The 18,076-nt window shown below is 35.2% G+C and overlaps 1 protein-coding gene across 6 annotated transcripts in view; it reads left to right on the top strand.

Moving 5' to 3' along the window:
* Window positions 1–17,372, top strand: part of fgfr3 (fibroblast growth factor receptor 3) — a 205,133-nt gene extending 187,761 nt beyond the window's left edge. For all 6 annotated transcript variants that reach the window (XM_030126739.1, XM_030126740.1, XM_030126738.1 and 3 more), the window contains exons 13-18: window positions 140–330; window positions 1,294–1,416; window positions 2,675–2,745; window positions 10,746–10,883; window positions 12,728–12,833; window positions 15,816–17,372. In XM_030126739.1, the coding sequence (XP_029982599.1) occupies window positions 140–330; window positions 1,294–1,416; window positions 2,675–2,745; window positions 10,746–10,883; window positions 12,728–12,833; window positions 15,816–15,980 (794 nt within the window). In that variant the 3' untranslated portion in view covers window positions 15,981–17,372. The remainder of the gene's footprint in view (window positions 1–139; window positions 331–1,293; window positions 1,417–2,674; window positions 2,746–10,745; window positions 10,884–12,727; window positions 12,834–15,815) is intronic.
* The last annotated feature ends 704 nt before the right edge of the window (window positions 17,373–18,076 follow it).

Here is an 18,076-nt window from a genome sequence, read left to right as displayed (position 1 = left end):
AGGCTCTCATTAGTAATTATCAGAATTATACAATTACCAAAAACACGCCTCTTTAAATGGTTTTGACCCAAATAAAATCCCCTGTGAATCAGAATGTATAATTAATGCATAAAGTGACCATATGTTGTGTTGCGTTCAGGTCCGCTGTACGTTCTGGTGGAATACGCCTCCAAAGGGAACCTGAGGGAGTACCTGCGGGCGCGGCGGCCACCGGGCATGGACTACTCCTTCGACACCTGTAAAATCCCAGATGAGCAGCTCACCTTTAAAGACCTGGTGTCCTGCGCCTACCAGGTGGCCCGAGGCATGGAGTACCTCGCCTCGCAGAAGGTCAGACACGATTCCAGAAAAATGCAGCAAAAAATGTTTAAAAATAATTAGATACTTTGGAATATTTCCAGACATTATTGTATAGAGTGTCGTATTTTGCCATTTCTGTCAACTGTTTTTCATGCAAAACTGTGAAATGTGCGTAAAAACACTGTAAATATTGAACAAAAGTCTGATGAAATTCATCTGATAAGTGGTTTTAGTGTCTCACATGGACAAAACACTAGATTATTGTGTTATTTAACCCATAAAGACCCACTGGTACTTTTGTGGCAGCTCCCAAATGAATTTTTCTCTATTTTTTCGATTTAACCCCATTTTTAAAAAAAAATAATATCCTCTGTATTTTGTATTTTTCAATTTAAATCATGTATTTTCCTATATTTAATTCACTGATCATGCAGATGTTTATAAAAGCTCAGATTAAAGTTATGGTTTATTTTATCAGAAACAGAAAAAAAACTGAAGAAAAAATTACTTTTTCAGCAAAATCTCTCATTAACTGAACATAAACCCAGTGTCTCCATCCACTGTCATTGATCCAACTCCATGGGTTTTACTGGTGAATCAATGTTGTAGAAGATGTCGGTGTTTCCATGGTAACTACGGAGCCTCTGAACGTCCAAATGGGTCATATCTGATGACCATGAAAACACGACAAACTGTATTATACACCATTTATTTACATGTATTGACAGGATTAATGGATCAACAGGTATTAAACAGATCAGTCGATGGTTTTGGTCGACGGTGGACGTTTGGGTCTTTATGGGTTAACATGTCTTCTAAGCAGAAATACGTCTTTTAATTAACTTTTCACTATATTATAATATTTTAAATCATTTTATTAAGTGTGAAAGTAGATTTTGCTGTAAGTTGTGAAGACATTATGAAGTTTTAGGTGAGTTGGAGGTCATGGTTTGGCTTGTATTTGATGTGTTTGTGCTTCTTTTCTTTTTTCAGTGTATCCACAGAGACCTGGCGGCCAGAAATGTCCTTGTGACGGAGGACAACGTTATGAAGATCGCCGACTTCGGTCTCGCCAGAGACGTGCACAATATAGACTACTACAAAAAGACCACGAATGTGAGTTCCACTCAATATTCTCTGACAGAAAAATATTTGTTTTAACCTGCAAAGCACAGAGGGTATTGACCAGGAGAATCATTTCCCCAGTTTAATGCAATATGTTCTGTGGTTTGTCAGGAGGAAGCTGAAAATGAGGTTTTATCTTTCAGTGTGACAGTCAGGGTCACAGAAGTGAGTGGAATAAAGCGCTTCAAGTCAACAATGAGTAGATTTGTCAAAGTGTCTCAGGAGCCAGACTTATGTTGTGAAACTATCAGTGTTGGAAGGAGAATTTAGATCCTTTACTGAGGTAGAAGTCATGATACAACACAGGGAAAATCCTCCAAGTTAAAGTACAAAACCTTAAGCAAAGTGTTACTGAACAGATTTAAAGTGTAAAAAAAAGTAGAATCAGAATAGTTTATTAATCCAAGGGGGAAATTTCAGTCGCTACCATTCAAGTAGAATAAAAAGTAGCCGGAAAGAAATTATCAATACAACAGAAAAAGAAAAATATAAAATAAAAATATACAAACATGTATGTGTGTACATATGTGTTTAATAAAATTAGGTGTGCTATTCCAGTATGAAAAAAAGAAAGAAAGAAAGAAAGAAAGAAAGAAAGAAAGAAAGAAAGACAGAAATGTGGCAGAAAATAAGAATAGAACAAATATATAATTACTCAAAAAAGTTTAAAAAAAAAAAGTTGAATAAAATTTTACACAAGTAAAATGAGAATAGAACTACAGGGTGTCCCATAAGTCTCCATACATAGGAAAAATAAACGTTTCTTGACATAAACCATTTTTATTTATATAATATGCTCTATATGACTGCCATTTTGTCGGGAACACATTTCAATGCGTGTCCTCCACTGCTGAAGAACTATAAAGAAGAAATATAAAGAAATACATGTTAGAACCATGGAATGTATTATGTCTCCTATGTATGGAGACTTATGGGACACCCTGTAAAAGTAGAATAAAATAAAAAATAGACAAAATATGAATAAACACAATATTTACAGTATTAACAGTGTGTATATCTATGAAACTCTATAGAAATAGTGCATTTGTATCTGAATAAATATTGAATAGATATTAAATAGTTATTGAATAGTTATTGCCTTGTTATTGTCAGCCTAGAGGGTTTTTGCATGTGTTGGATTGTACTGGCAGGATCTATTTTTTGGGTTCAGGTCCAATGTTTTTCTGTCTGCTGCGTACAGAAAGGTTCTGCTGACTGAGGCGGTTCTGTTGTACGTCTGTTGTTGCAGGGTCGTCTGCCCGTGAAATGGATGGCTCCGGAGGCTCTGTTCGACCGGGTCTACACGCACCAGAGCGATGTGTGAGTTTGCACAAACCAACCGCCACATGCCGACGGTCCACTCATGTGGAGCTGCTGTACCGGTGGAATCTGAGTGTTGAAATATCATGACTGAGCGCGTTAGCATCAAACGGAGACTTTCTGTGTGAATATGGATCGGTAGTGTTCCCTCCCTCTGCCTCCGGAATATCTGCGCTCTCTTCATAATCCTCAGCTCCTTGTGTATCGGCGGCTCCGCATTCCTCGCCACGTTTGTTCTTTAATCTCCCGAAACAACATCAGAGACGCACAAACACAACGGTGCCTCGACATCTTCCTGCTGTTTTATCAGCGTAAATCCAACTTGGTCCGCAGCAGAGTCAGTACAGTGTTGAAACGGGCAGAAGACGTTTTAGTTTGAGGAGCCGAGGAGTGATGGTTTTTATTTAACTTTGGTGTTTTTACTGGTATTACGAGGAAAGCCTTTATTATTATAGACCATGAAGAGGTAGAATAACCCATAAAGACCCAATCGTCCACTGGCAACCAAAAACATCGACTAAACTAAAATGTTTAATAACTATTGAACCACTAATCCTATCAATACATGGACAGAATTGATGTAAAATACAGTTTGTCATCTTTTTATAGTCATCAGATATGACCCATTTGGATGTTCAGAGGCTCCGTAGTTACCATGGAAACGCCATCACCAATAAAATGAACAAAACTGAAGATTAAAGCAACAAAAGAATAAGTTATGTGGATATATTAAGTCACAAACTGAACAAAGTGGAAGTAGTTATAGAAGAGGCAACAAAATGTAGAAAAAATAAAATAATGAACAAAATGGAGAAAAGCAAATAAAATAGCGCATAAATTAAATAAAAATTAACAATATTAATAAAAAATGTACGAAATAAGTGACCCATTTGGACGTTCAGAGGCTCCGTAGTTACCGTGGAAAGGTCATCATCAATAAAATGACCAAAACTGAAGAATAAAGTGACAAAAGAATAAGTTATGTGGATATATTAAGTCACAAACTGAACAAAATGGAAGAACAAGTTATAGAAGAGGCAACAAAATGTAGAAAAAATGAACAAAATAATGAACAAAATGAACAAAAGCAAATAAAATAGTGCATAAATTGAATAAAACTGAACAATATGAATAAAAAATTTGCAAAATAAGTGACCCATTTGGACCTTCAGAGGCTCCGTAGTTAGCGCGGAAACACCGTCATCAATAAAATGAACAAAACTGAAGAATAAAGTGACAAAAGAATAAGTTACGTGGATATATTAAGTCACAAACTGAACAAAATGGAAGAACAAGTTATAGAAGAGGCAACAAAATGTAGAAAAAATGAACAAAATAATGAACAAAATGAACAAAAGCAAATAAAATAGTGCATAAATTGAATAAAACTGAACAATATGAATAAAAAATTTACAAAATAAGTGACCCATTTGGATGTTCAGAGGCTCCGTAGTTAGCGTGGAAACACCGTCATCAATAAAATGAACAAAACTGAAGAATAAAGTGACAAAAGAATAAGTTACGTGGATATATTAAGTCACAAACTGAACAAAATGGAAGAACAAGTTATAGAAGAGGCAACAAAATGTAGAAAAAATGAACAAAATAATGAACAAAATGAACAAAAGCAAATAAAATAGTGCATAAATTGAATAAAACTGAACAATATGAATAAAAAATTTACAAAATAAGTGACCCATTTGGACCTTCAGAGGCTCCGTAGTTAGCGCGGAAACACCGTCATCAATAAAATGAACAAAACTGAAGAATAAAGTGACAAAAGAATAAGTTACGTGGATATATTAAGTCACAAACTGAACAAAATGGAAGAACAAGTTATAGAAGAGGCAACAAAATGTAGAAAAATAAACGAAATAGCAAACAAAATGAACAATAACAAATAAAATAGTAAATAAATTGAATAAAAATGAACAAAAAGAATAAAAAAATGTATAAAATAAGTGACCCATTTGGAAAGTCAGAGGTTCCGTAGTGAACATGGAAACAGTGTCATCAATAAAATGACCAAAACTGAAGAATAAAGCAACAAAATATTAAGTTAGGTGGATATATTAAGTCCCAAACTGAACAAAATGGAAGAAAAAGTTACAGAAGAGAACAAAATAACAAAATGCACAAAAACAAATAAAATAGTAAATAAACTGAAGAAAAAGAATAAAAAATGTACGAAATAAGTGACCCATTTGGACGTTCAGAGGCTCCGTAGTTACCATGGAAACACTGTCATCTTCTACAACATTGATTCACCAGTAAAACCCATGGAGTTGGATCAACGACAGTGGATGGAGATGCTTGTCTTTTGTTCAATTATTGACGTAGTTTACTAGAAAAAGTCAGTTTTTCTTCAGTTTTCTTTGTTTTGATAGAATAACCTTTGAATTTACTCTGTTTTCCCGAACATCCAAATTAAATAGAGGAAATTAAATAGAGGAAAATACATGATTTAACGGTGAAAAATGCAAGATGCAGAGGGATAATATTATAATAAATGGAAATAAATCACTTACGAAAGGTTAAATAGAGAGAAAAAATCATTTGGGAATTACACTGGGCCTTTATGGGTTAAAGAATGTGTGACATCAAACATGATTTATAAATCTATTGTTTATTATTGATAAGATGAAGAAGAAAAGAGCCATCAAATACAATAGAAAGATAAAGATATATATATATATATATACATATATATATATATATATATATATTTTTTTTTTTTTTTTTTTTTTTTTTAAATGTTAAAGTGACTAAAATGACATTAATAGTAGTAATAATAATAATAATAATAATAATAATAATAATAATAATAATAATAATAAAGTAGGTGTGCTGTAGGTGACATTGACAACAAGTGTGGAAGAAGTTATGGATTCATCTGGAGGTGTTTCCATGGCAACACAGAGCATCACATCAGATCAGAGTCAAACCCGCCTCCTTCGAATTGCGATCGCTGGTTGAACCCCCTAAACAGCTTCTTAAACCCCCGCCCCTACCCACAGTCAGTTTTTTTTTAGTTTTCTCTGTTTTGATAGAATAACCTTTGAATTTACTCTGTTTTCCCGAACATCCAAATTAAACAGAGGAAATTAAATAGAGGAAAATACATGATTTAACAGTGAAAAATGCAGAATGTAGAGGAATAATATTATAATAAATGGAAATAAACCACTTACGAAAGGTTAAATAGAGAGAAAACATCATTTGGGAACTACACTGGGCCTTTATGGGTTAAAGAATGTATGACATCAAACATGATTTACAAACCTATTATTTATTATTGATAAGATGAAGAAGAAACGAGGCATCAAATACAATAGAAAGATAAAGATTTTTTTTTTCAGTGTTAAAGTGACTAAAATGATATAAATAGTAGTAGTAGTAATAATAATAATAATAATAATAATAATAATAATAATAATAATAATAATAATAAAGTAGGTGTGCTGTAGGTGACATTGACAACAAGTGTGGAAGAAGTTGTGGATTCATCTGGAGGTGTTTCCATGGCAACGCAGAGCATCACATCAGATCAGAGTCAAACCCACCGTCTTCGAATTGCGATCGCTCCCGTTTTGGCTGCGATCCGAAAAAGAAAGAGGTCACAAAGTCAGTGTTTCTTGTGGTGGCTGAACCCCCTAAACAGCTTCTTAAACCCCCACCCCTACCCACTCCCCCCACCCCCCACCGCTGCCAGCTCCAGCCAGACGCCGCGTCCCCAGCCCAGCCGTCCAAGCCAAACACAGGCCCCTGTCAACACTGGGCCGCCGTGTGATTACACCAGACTGGGATCAGGCCGAGCGGAGAATCAGGCCGTGTGTTATTTCAGCAGGTCTGGATTACACAGTCCGTCCTCCCGCCAAACCCCCGTCCTGCCTTCATACAGTAGTCGTTTACTCTCACACCCCCCGGGAGACCTCCACTTCTGACCTGTGATGGTTTTTCATGGAACACGTTAGCAGAAACAGCCAAAGGGACAATTACAACAAATCAGCTACGAGTAAACAACCGAAAAAATGGGAAAAAAAAAAAAACAAAAAACCCGGAATGGAGTCTCGCGTGCAACACTCAGTCACAGCTTCCCACAATGCACCGCTCCGAGGCAGAAGTGGCAGTAACAACAGGCAGGAGCTGCTTTTACAGTGCACTTCACACATTACCGCGCACACAATCTGTTGTAACGGCGAGTGACAGCGACTACCAGCCAGTTCAGACGTTTATTGACTTTTAAAAGTGTTGTTGTGACCTTTTAAACACTAATCTGCAGAGTTTTCCCGCTGCCAGAATAATAGAGGTGAGGACTTTATTCCTAAAGCGTTTCCAAGCTGTCGGTCTATAAACCTGTTTTTGGTATTGGCGTGTTAACAGACATATTTTATAAAGCTCATAAAACCATATATTCATCAGCGGTTCAATGGATCATGTGTTTGATTATTAAGAAACACAGTCTGATTAACTTCCTTTAATAATTTGTTATTATACACGCTACATTTCAGTGTTTTTATAGGAATTACACAGACTTTTGGCATAAAGTCTGTCAAATTTGGACGAGAAAACCAGTATTTATACATTACATAACACAAGCATCAGAGCTGAATACACTTACACTGCAAAAATCTAAATGTTACCAAGTGTGTTTTTCTCATTTCTTGTCCAAATATCTTATCACACTTAAAATAAGACAGAATCACCGAAAGAGGAACTTTTCAGTGAGATACAAGAACTGACAAAAGATCTGGAAAATCTGATTTCAAGAAATCTTGCCAAAATAATTTTCACTTGTTCCATTGGCAGATTTTTTTTTGCTTAATTCAAGATTTCTTTTTTTTTTTGTTTAAATCAAGATTTTTCTTTTCTTTCTTTTTTTTTTTTTTTTTTTACTTAATTTTAAAAAAAAATTTTTTTGGCTTAACTCAAGATTTTTTTTTTATTTTTTTTTTTGCTTAATTCAAGATATTTTTTTGCCTTAAATCAAGATTTTTTTTGGCTTAATTCAAGATTTTTTTGGTTTAAATCAAGATTAATTTGTGTAATTCAAGATTTTTTTTTGGCTTAATTCAAGATATTTTTGGCTTAAACAAGATTTTTTTGGCTTGAATCAAGATTTTTTTTTTGGCTTAATTCAAGATTTTTTTTTGTTTAAATCAAGATTTTTTTTTTTTTTGCGTAATTCAAGATTTTTTTTGGCATAATTCAAGATTTTTTTTTTTTGGACTTAATTCAAGATTTTTTTGGCTTAAATCAAGATTTTTTTGTGTAATTCCAGATTTTTTGGCATGATTCAAGAATTTTTTTTGGCTAAATTCAAGATTTTTTTGGCATAATTCATGCCTTTTTTTTACGTAATTCAAGATTATTTTTGGTTTAAATCAAGATTTTCTTTTGCTTAATTCAAGATTTTTTATGGCCTTATTCAAGATTTTTTTTTTTTGTCTTAATGCAAGCAAAACATCTGCCAATGGAACAAGTGAAAATTATTTTGGTAAGATTTCTTGAAATCAGATTTTCCAGATCTATTGTCTAAAAATCAGTTCTTATATCTCACTGAAAAGTCCCTCTTTAGGTGATTCTGTCTTATTTGAAGTGTGATGAGATATTTGGACTAGAAATGAGAAAAATACACTTGGTCAGATTTAGATTTTTTGCCGTTTATTGGTTATTGAGTGACACGTTTGGTCCCAGTCTGGGCATGGGTGCATCCCTACAGCTCGGTGCTGGTGTCCTTGGCTCTCAGCTCTTTTTTCTCCAGATTCCAGTAAGTACAGACGTGTTTACATGATGGACGTCTACCAGCCTGTGAATATTCATCCAGTGGACCGCCGCTGCATACAAACCGCCTCAGACCTTTATTACGTCTGCCTCTGATTACCACAGTGGGCTCTGAGACGCTCCTGAACCCGTCCTGACCCCCTAGACCTCATTTGTTTCATGTCCAACGCACAATAATAATAATAATGAGTCGGTTACAGATCTGGAGTCTCAGCCACAGCTCTTTATTTAGTTCCTCTTTCCCCTTTTTTTTTTTCCTCTGAGTCCTGATGTCTCTCTTTTACCACCGTCCTCTGTCTCCGTCTCCTTTCTCTGTGTTTGGACGTGGACTCGCCGGGCCGGGCCGGGCCAGTAGCGGCTGTTTTCCACCCTCTGGACCGGAGCGTGGATAATTCGATTAAAGCCAGTGAGCGCTGCAGTGGGGGGAGGAGGAGGAGGGGTCTGATCCGGATTCACTGGACCAGCAGCCCCACAATAGTCCACTGGGTCAATAGGACGCCCATTATCTGATCACCTTCCCTCATTTTTGGAATAATAGCGTGGTCCAGGCGAGCTGCTGCCACGCCGAGAGAAAGGAGCAGAGGTGATGGCTTGGTTTAGCCCAACACTGGCCTGTGGATTGGACAGATGCCCAGCTGTAACCGTAGATACGCCATAATGAGGTTTTCCACCTGCTTTAGCCCAGGTTTGGGCTGTTTCAGACACATTATGGTCTGTGTTCTCACAAATGCACATCAGTATACGCAGGGTTTTTTTTCCATGGTTTTAATGTTTTCTTACAGTTTGGCGTCCACACGGTGACAGAAAAACAGAATCCACATCAAACCAAACAGATATGGAACAGCCTTAGCCTCGTAAGACAAAGACACATACAGGATGTGGACTAAAGTATGTGGACTAAAGTATGTGGACTAAAGTATGTGGACTAAAGTATGTGGACTAAAGTATGTGGACACGTTGAAGCCAGGTGTTTCTTTTCTAATGGGTCTGGAATAAAAACAATAATGACAAATGACAGAATAGAGTTTTATACTGAGATAAATATCATCTTTTGTTCTTTCTTTCTTTCTCTTTCTTTCAGTCTGTCTTTCTTTCTTTCCATCTTTCCTTCCTCTTTTCTCTCTTTCTTTCTTTCTTTCTTTCTTTCTTTCTTTCTTTCTTTCTTTCTTTCATTCTTCCTTGATCTGTCTTTCTATCTTTCTTTGTCTCTTTCTTTCCTTCCTCCTTTCTCTCTTTCCCTCTGTCTTTCTTTCTTTTTTCTTTCTTTCTTTCTGTCTTTCTTTCTTTCTGTCTTTCTTTCTTTCTTTCTCTTTTTCCTTCTTTCATTCTTTCTTTGTCTTTCTTTCTTTGTCTCTTTCTTTCCTTCCTTCCTCCTTTCTCTCTTTCCCTCTTTCTTTGTTTCTTCTCTTTTTGCTTCTTTCTTTCATTCTTTCTTTGTCTTTCTACCTTTCTGTCTCCTTTCTTTCTTTTTTCTTACTGTTTATTTCTCTTTTCTCCTTTCATTCTCATTTTTCTGTCTCCTTTCTCTCTTTCCTTCTTTTTCTCTTTTTCTTCCTTCCTTCTGTCTGTCTCTCCTTTCTGTCTGTCTCTCTTTCTTTCTTTCTTTCTTTCTTTCTTTCTACTCTACTTCAGTACACAAACACACCAAAGCCATATCTTCACATTATATTTTAAAGCTTTTAAAGGTCAAACAGAAACATAAAGTAAAATTATCTTTCAGTCTAAACTCCTCAGTTCCTCCAGCTCTATTCTAATCTTTTTTAATTAGTTCATATTGAAGGTTTAATAATCAAACATGAACACGGTGTGGATGTCATGATTCAGTATTTGAAGCATCTCTTTATTAACATAAAGATCCAGAAGAAAAACACACGACCACTAGTGGGGTTTTTTTTCTGTATGTTTGTGCTCAGTTTATTTAAACAGTCTCAGTCTTCACAAGATAAAAACCACCTCTGTACGGAAGTCCGATCAGATCGTGTAGTGACAGTATCTGTAAAACGTCTTCATCCAGCTGGATTCTGTTTGTTTAGAAGAAGCAGACTCTTATTTCTTGCTCGAGGGAGGAGTTGTTGATTTAAATAACTATCGGCAGACCGTCCCAGACAATCAGACCAGGAGCTGACTCTTAAATAAAGCCTAGAAAACGTTATGGAGGATCAATATTTCCTCCAGCAGATCCATTGACCTGTGGTTTGTTTTCTGTGTGTGTTCAGGTGGTCGTATGGGGTTTTGTTGTGGGAGATCTTCACTCTGGGAGGTTCGCCGTACCCTGGAATCCCTGTAGAGGAACTGTTTAAACTGCTGAAGGAGGGACATCGGATGGACAAACCCGCCAACTGCACCCACGAACTGTAAGTGTCCAAAGGAACGAGACGTTAGATAAGGAAAGCAGAGATGAAAATGATGATATTAAGGTAAAAATGGATGTTTTTTAGTTCAGGTTACTGTGAAGGCGTCCTTTTTGTTGTCATCTTCGTTAACAATCTCTTCAAACATCTTCTTTGATGAAACTATAAGTCAGATTCATTTCAAATTTTATATGTACTGTATCTTCCTTGGGACAATGTCTGATTTGGAATTTTTGATGAATTTTTTGAAATATGAAAAATTTGCCTTTACTTATAATGGTCCATATTTTGATGCTTTATAACATGTAAATGGACAGAGATATTATGATAGTTACTATTGAGCACTGATGGAAAGTCACATATGGACTTTAATTTGGGACCTTGACCTTGAGTGACCTTGAAGGGTCAAACTCAAGGTCACCAGTGTATATACAGTGATTCAACAATCTTCTCCAAAATTTCTGGTGAGATTAATTTCAAATTGTACATGTATCTTCCTTGGGATAATGTCTACAAAGTGTATTCACAGTTTTGAAAGATTTAGATTGTTGAATATTTGATGAATTTTTGAAATATGAAAAATGTGCATTTACTTGTAATGGTCCATATTTTGATGCTTTATAACCTGTAAATGGTTAGAGGTATTAATGTAGTTACTATTGAGCACTGATAGGAAGTCATCCAGTCATGGAAAAAATTAGTAGACCATCCAAAATCATCAAAAACAATGGTTATGCAATCCAGTACTAACTCCTGTGTGTATCATGTGACTAAAACAGACACAGAAGAAAACATGGAATGCCTAAAAGCACTGTTTTTGTCAGTACAATGCCATAGATAGTGATGTAAGAACTGAAGTGATTTGGTTATTATCAAGAAAACATGTTAAATGGATAGATATCAGCTCTGAAACTAAACTACTATGAGCTATTTTTGTTGTTTTTATTATATTTGTCCAAACTAATGTACCTTTAGTTGTACCAGGCATTAAAATGAACAAGAAACTGAAGAAAATAAGGGGTGGTCTAATAATTTGTTCCACGACTATATATGGACTTTCATTTGGTGCCATGACCTTTGACCTTGAGTGATCTTGAAGGGTCAAACCCAAGGTCACCAGTGTCTACATTTCAGCTATCTACTTCTCCAAAACTACTAGTCAGATGTATTTGAAATTAAATATACATATATATATATATATATATATATATATATATATATATATATATATATATATATATATATATATATATATACATATTACTGTTGATGTTCATAAAAGCTCAGATTAAAGTTGGGGGTTATTATATCAGAAACAGAAAAAAGTGACTTTTTTTTAAGCGAAAATATGATTAACTGAACATAAACCCTGTGTCTCCATCCACTGTCATTGATCCAACTCCATGGGTTTTACTGGTGAATCAGTGTTGTAGAAGATGATGGTGTTTCCATGGTAACTATGGAGCCTCTGAACATCCAAATGGGTCGTATCTGATGACCATGAAAAGACGAATAACTGTATTTTACACCATTTACTTACATGTATTGATGGGTTTAGTGGTTCAGAAGTTATTAAACATTGTAGATCAGTAGATGGTTTTGGTCGTTGGTGGTTGTTTGGGTCTTTATGGGTTAAACTCTTGAAACGTATTTTTTTTAAAAAAGCCAAATTAAACTGATAAGAGATTTACTTTGCTTGAACTTAAATAACAGTCGCTCTCCATCTGTAGATCAGGACCAGAGGAGCCACTGGAAACATTTATCTCCTCTATAGAGATGTTGAGTTCAGATGGACTGATATGCGAGGAAAACAAACCCCTGATGTGTGTGTTTTTGTGTCTTTTCAGGTACATGATCATGAGGGAGTGCTGGCATGCGGTGCCGTCTCAGCGGCCGACCTTCAGGCAGCTGGTGGAAGATCACGACCGGGTTTTATCAATGACCTCCACCGATGTGAGTGTGTCTGCACAGCTGCTGTGCACTGATAATGTGGAAACACCAGAAAGAGCACAAAAATCTCCTTTTACAGTCACCTTGAAGGAAGAACTTCGACAAAAGAAAGAAAAAGACCACATTATTAAATCTGAAGGCAGGATTCATGGTTTAAATACAATTATTCTGCGCCAATTTATCTCCAAATTTCCACCTGTCTTTGAAAACTCACTTTAGATTTTATTAATTCAGTTGCACCAAGGCTTTAAACTTAGTATTAACATTAAACTTGCACTTAGATTGGTTTAGAAATGGCTATTTTTGTAGATAAACTGAGCAAGTTAAATTAAAATTAATAATTTTGCTCAAAAGATAAGACATCTGTTTCTTTTTTACATATTCAATGATCTTATTTTTGTAAAGCAGACATCTTTATACTTATTAAATGTTTGGTTTACATCAATAAACCTGAATTTACTAAAGAGGTTAGTTTAATCTACAGAATATTAAATTAGGATTTAACCCCAGTTTCACTATTTTGACTGAATTAGATCAATAATAAGAAGAAGAATACATCGGGTTTATATAGCGCTTTTCTAGGTACTCAAAGACGCTTAAACAGATCAAATTAATAGTTTGTGGCATGAAATCTGCTCAAATATAATGAAATTCAAGATCACGTTACTTCTTCTAAAATTCAATTATTGAATGAATCCAGACCATTTACTGAAGACGGTGTGGATGTCATGTGAAATGTACGAGTGGCGTCCAAACCGCAGGCCACGTTGATGAAAAAATGCTGTCGGACAAGCTGTTTCTGAGCCTGAAGGCTTTTCCAGAGCCGATAAATCATCTCCAGCCAAACGGATGTGGTCACAGGAAATAAAATACTAGTAAAACAATACATAAAAACAGGACAAACACAGTTCTATGACTCATTGTTTCTGCCACGGGTCAAATTGAAGACCTATCCTCCTATTATTTCTTATATTTTGAGGCTTTGAGTATCAAACTTTAGTGCCACTTCTGACCTGCTGCAGGTATTTTAGCTGTCGGGATCTGCAGAAGACGTTTTATTTATTTTATTTTATTTAACTTTTACTTAAACAGGCAAGACAGATTAGGAAAACATTCTTAACTTTGGAATGAACTGATTTCTTTCTGAATTATGGCCACTTTTCATCTGAGTTAAATAGTTTTTTTTAGGTTGTTCCATGTTAAAAACAAATATTTATATCAAGTCTAAAATAAAAAATTAGTCTGCTTGTTTTAGTCTTTTATGGTATATGCGGTAAATACAAATATAAATACTAAAACAAATATGGTGTCAAATATGAACAACAAATTAAGTATTTTAACATTTACATCAAATATCTAATCCAAAAAAAGGCTTTAGATTTATTCAACTATAAATTACATATTTATGCAGTCTTTGCAGATATTAATCAAACATTTTCGCGACAACTCAAAAAAAAAAGTCAGAAAATTTAATTCAGTCACGCACTTTGTCCTGCATGATGGCATGAAAGTTTATTTAGCTGAATAAAGTTGTGTTGTGTTGTTATATTTCATGCATTGTATTGTAAGTTACCAGAGTATGTAGTTATACAAGTTATATAAAATTGAATATTAAAAAAAAAAAAAAAACTCTGGCACCTAAAGAGTTAAAAACAGCTATTTACATCAAGTCTACAATAAAAAATTGTCAGAAGATTTAATTCGGTCACACACTTCCTCCATAATAATTTATTTAGCTGAATAAAGTTGTGTTGTGTTGTTATATTTCATGCATCATTTCATGTGAGTTATCAGAGTCATCTATACCTCAACAAAATTATTTATATATATATATATATATATGTGTGTGTGTGTGTGTGTGTGTGTGTGTGTGTGTGTGTGTGTGTGTGTGTGTGTGTGAAATATAAAAATAAAAAACCTCTGGTGCCTAAAGGGTTAAAAACAACTATTTATATCAAGTCTACAATAAAAATTTGGCAGAAGATTTAATTCGGTAACACACTTTGTCCCCCATAATTGTTTATTTAGCTGAATAAAGTTGTGTTGTTATATTTCATACATTGTATCATGTGTTACCAGAGTCATTTATATCTCAACAAAATTATAATATACATACAAATTATAGAAATAATTTAATAATTAAAAAAAAAAAGTGGTGCCTAAAGGGTTCACACTGTTTTATTCAGCACCGTTTGCGTTAAAGAATTAATTTTAAATAATGTTTTCTTATCATAACTGTCCATCATGTGCCTGTTTAATCCTCTATTATTCAACATCTAAACCATGTGATGATTCATTTAAAGTGGAACTATGTGAGAGCTTTACCTTAATTAAAAAGATTCAAAGTAATTGTGATGATTAAATGGTTATTACATTATTGACCTGGTAAAAAAAAAATTTATTTGCTAATGTAATAACTGAGCCAATAATGTAATATATTAATATCACTGTATTTAAGTTTCGTTTATTAGATATAACTGTGATAAAATCTCTCTCTCCCTCTCTCCACACCCACACACCCACACACACATATACATACATACATACATACATACATACATATATATATATATATATATATATATATATATATATATATATATATATATATATATATATATATATATATATATATATATAACGTTATTGGCTCAGTTATTACATTTGCAAAGAATTTTTTTTTTTTACCAGGTCAATAACGTGGTAAGTTGTTACGTTAATTGGCCAAAAGTTATTATCTTACTGGTTGAGGACTTTTATTACATTATTGCCGTATTACATTTTAAAAATGGCAAATTTATCATGTTATCGGCCGTTATTATGTAATTGGCTTCTGCAGGGCACTCCATAGAGAAAAACGTTACAAAAACAGCAAAGAAGAGCCAAAAAAACGGTCAAGTCTTGCACAGTTCCTCTTTAATTCCGTGACTAGAAGTGGTTTTGATGTTGACGCCTGTGACTGACCTTTGACCTCTGGTGTGACAGGAGTACCTGGACCTGTCGGTGCCCTTCGAGCAGTACTCGCCCACCTGTCAGGACTCCAACAGCACCTGCTCCTCAGGCGACGACTCGGTGTTCGCCCACGACCCGCTGCCTGACGAGCCCTGTCTTCCCAAACAGCTTCCCAGTAACGGGGTGATTAGGACATAAAGCCAGAGCAGAGGGTGGGCGTGGGGGGGGTGGGAAATGACCTCCCCCTCCTCCTCCCCCCACCTCCACAGTTGGTGACTCAGAATCACCTCTCAGTGACACGCTCCTTTTTGATATGGAAATAAAAACCCAATGACTCCGCATGCAATACTTCCACATGCTTCAGCTCCTCGATTCGTCTTAAACTCTTGGTCGAAATCCGAGTTTTTTTTCTCTTCCTCTTCCCCCAAGAGACTCTTTAAACATTGAAGGATTATTTTTTTGCCGTTGAACCATGTTTGTGTTCGTCTTTTCACAAATGAAATTCTATTTTTGTACTCGGGCCAGTCTTTTGTTACGGACAATCTGTGGGGTGAAACCATTCCGTGCCTACTGGGATAAAACCTCCTGAAATAAAAAAGACAAAAGGATGCGAACGTATGGAATGAAGGGCATTGGTCGGTGACCATCCAGTAGGCCAGGACCTCCGATTTTCTCCCCCTAGACCGCGATAGAAGTTCGCGAGCTGCAAGAAAATCAAGTTACCAGCAAAAGCCAGAATCAACTCGATGATGGGACTCGTTCTTCCGAAGACATTTTGCTCCTCCGTCGAACACAGAGGATTGTACGAACATGTAAACGTCACCATTTTTACACATCCCGAAAAAGCTGTTTTGTGATAATCATGAAACAAATTCCTCATCGAATGTGAGGTGAAGTTTCAGGGCCATTCAGTAATAAGTAAAGGTTCAGAGTTTTTCTTTTTTCTTTTTTTTTTTTCTTTTTTATGTATCTAGAAATTGATTTATTGTAAATATATAAATGCAAATATGTATCATATTGCTGTCCTCAGCCATGTACTTAAAAGACAAAAAATTACATTTTTTAAAGTATTGTTTTAGGATCGAAGCATTGCAATCTAGAAGACACTGATGTGTAAAACATTTAATCATTTAAAGTGATACAGAAAAGGTTTATTTGAATAATTAACGTGTATATTTGTAAAGATATTTATAGACTTAACATGTGGTTCTTAAGTTGGAAAGGTCTAGTTTAGGTTTTTAGTACTGTACGCAAAGATTTTTATTTCAATTTTTGTAACTTATTTTACAACAGAACTGCGACGTTATTTTCACACAACTGGCAGACTTCTCTGATTTATGATCCATCGTTTTTTTTTTGTTTTGTTTTTTGGGTTTTTTTTTGGCATTTTTTCGTTTACAGTTTTAAAAAAGAATGTATGACAGACACGAAGATTATTTTCTAGAGCGAGTGTGAATCGAGGACTCGTGTAAACCGGCTGAGTTCATGTTCTGGTTTGGAGAAGAAAAAAAAACAAAAACAAACAAAAAAAAAAAAAACAGTTGACGTTTGCGAATATCAAAGCAACGGTTGACTCTTGCTGGGCAAGAAATTGCAGCGCCTCACAGTATGTGCCAGAGAGGCCTTTTAGTGCGACTGAAGTACTTAGAAACAACAGTGACGCCTACGTGTGAATAATGGGAGGCCTTCGGAAAAAAACCTCATCAGCCTGTTTTATGGAGAAAAATCCTCGTGGTGAAACCGTTTCATTCTTTATTCAGATGTTCAGTGAATTTCACAGTGGATTGTTATTTACTTCAGCTACTTCAGTTTCTACTCACTGTCTAAAACTTTATTTTTTGTCAATTTTTATACAAGTACTTCTCTTAAAAATCTCCAAAACAGTTCTTTAGGTTTTGTTTCTTAGACATTTCATACACATTACTTGTCTAAGACTTAAACCCAATCCCAGTTCACCCCTTAGCCCCTCCCCTTTGACCCTTGCACTTGGCACTACCCCTTTAAACGGAGTTGTAAGGGGTAGGGGTTGAAACATTCCCTTATGAAATGGGACAACCCTTCCAGACCTGTTACGTCATCAGCACTCATCGATGCCACTATAAACAGATAAACGCAATAAATAATATAAATAGAATACACAAATAAAGCAGAAAAAACAAGATTTGCATTTGTACAAATACAAACAGGAAAATGGAAGTAAATATCTTAAACACTCTATACATACAGGTGTGTAGACATGTACATCTATAAGCAAAGATGCTACATGACCTTATATATGGTTCTTATAGTTCTAA

This window comes from Sphaeramia orbicularis, chromosome 22 (genome assembly GCF_902148855.1).
Source record: "Sphaeramia orbicularis chromosome 22, fSphaOr1.1, whole genome shotgun sequence".
NCBI classification, from domain to species: Eukaryota; Metazoa; Chordata; class Actinopteri; order Kurtiformes; family Apogonidae; genus Sphaeramia; species Sphaeramia orbicularis.
This window is presented reverse-complemented; position numbering and strand designations above follow the sequence as displayed.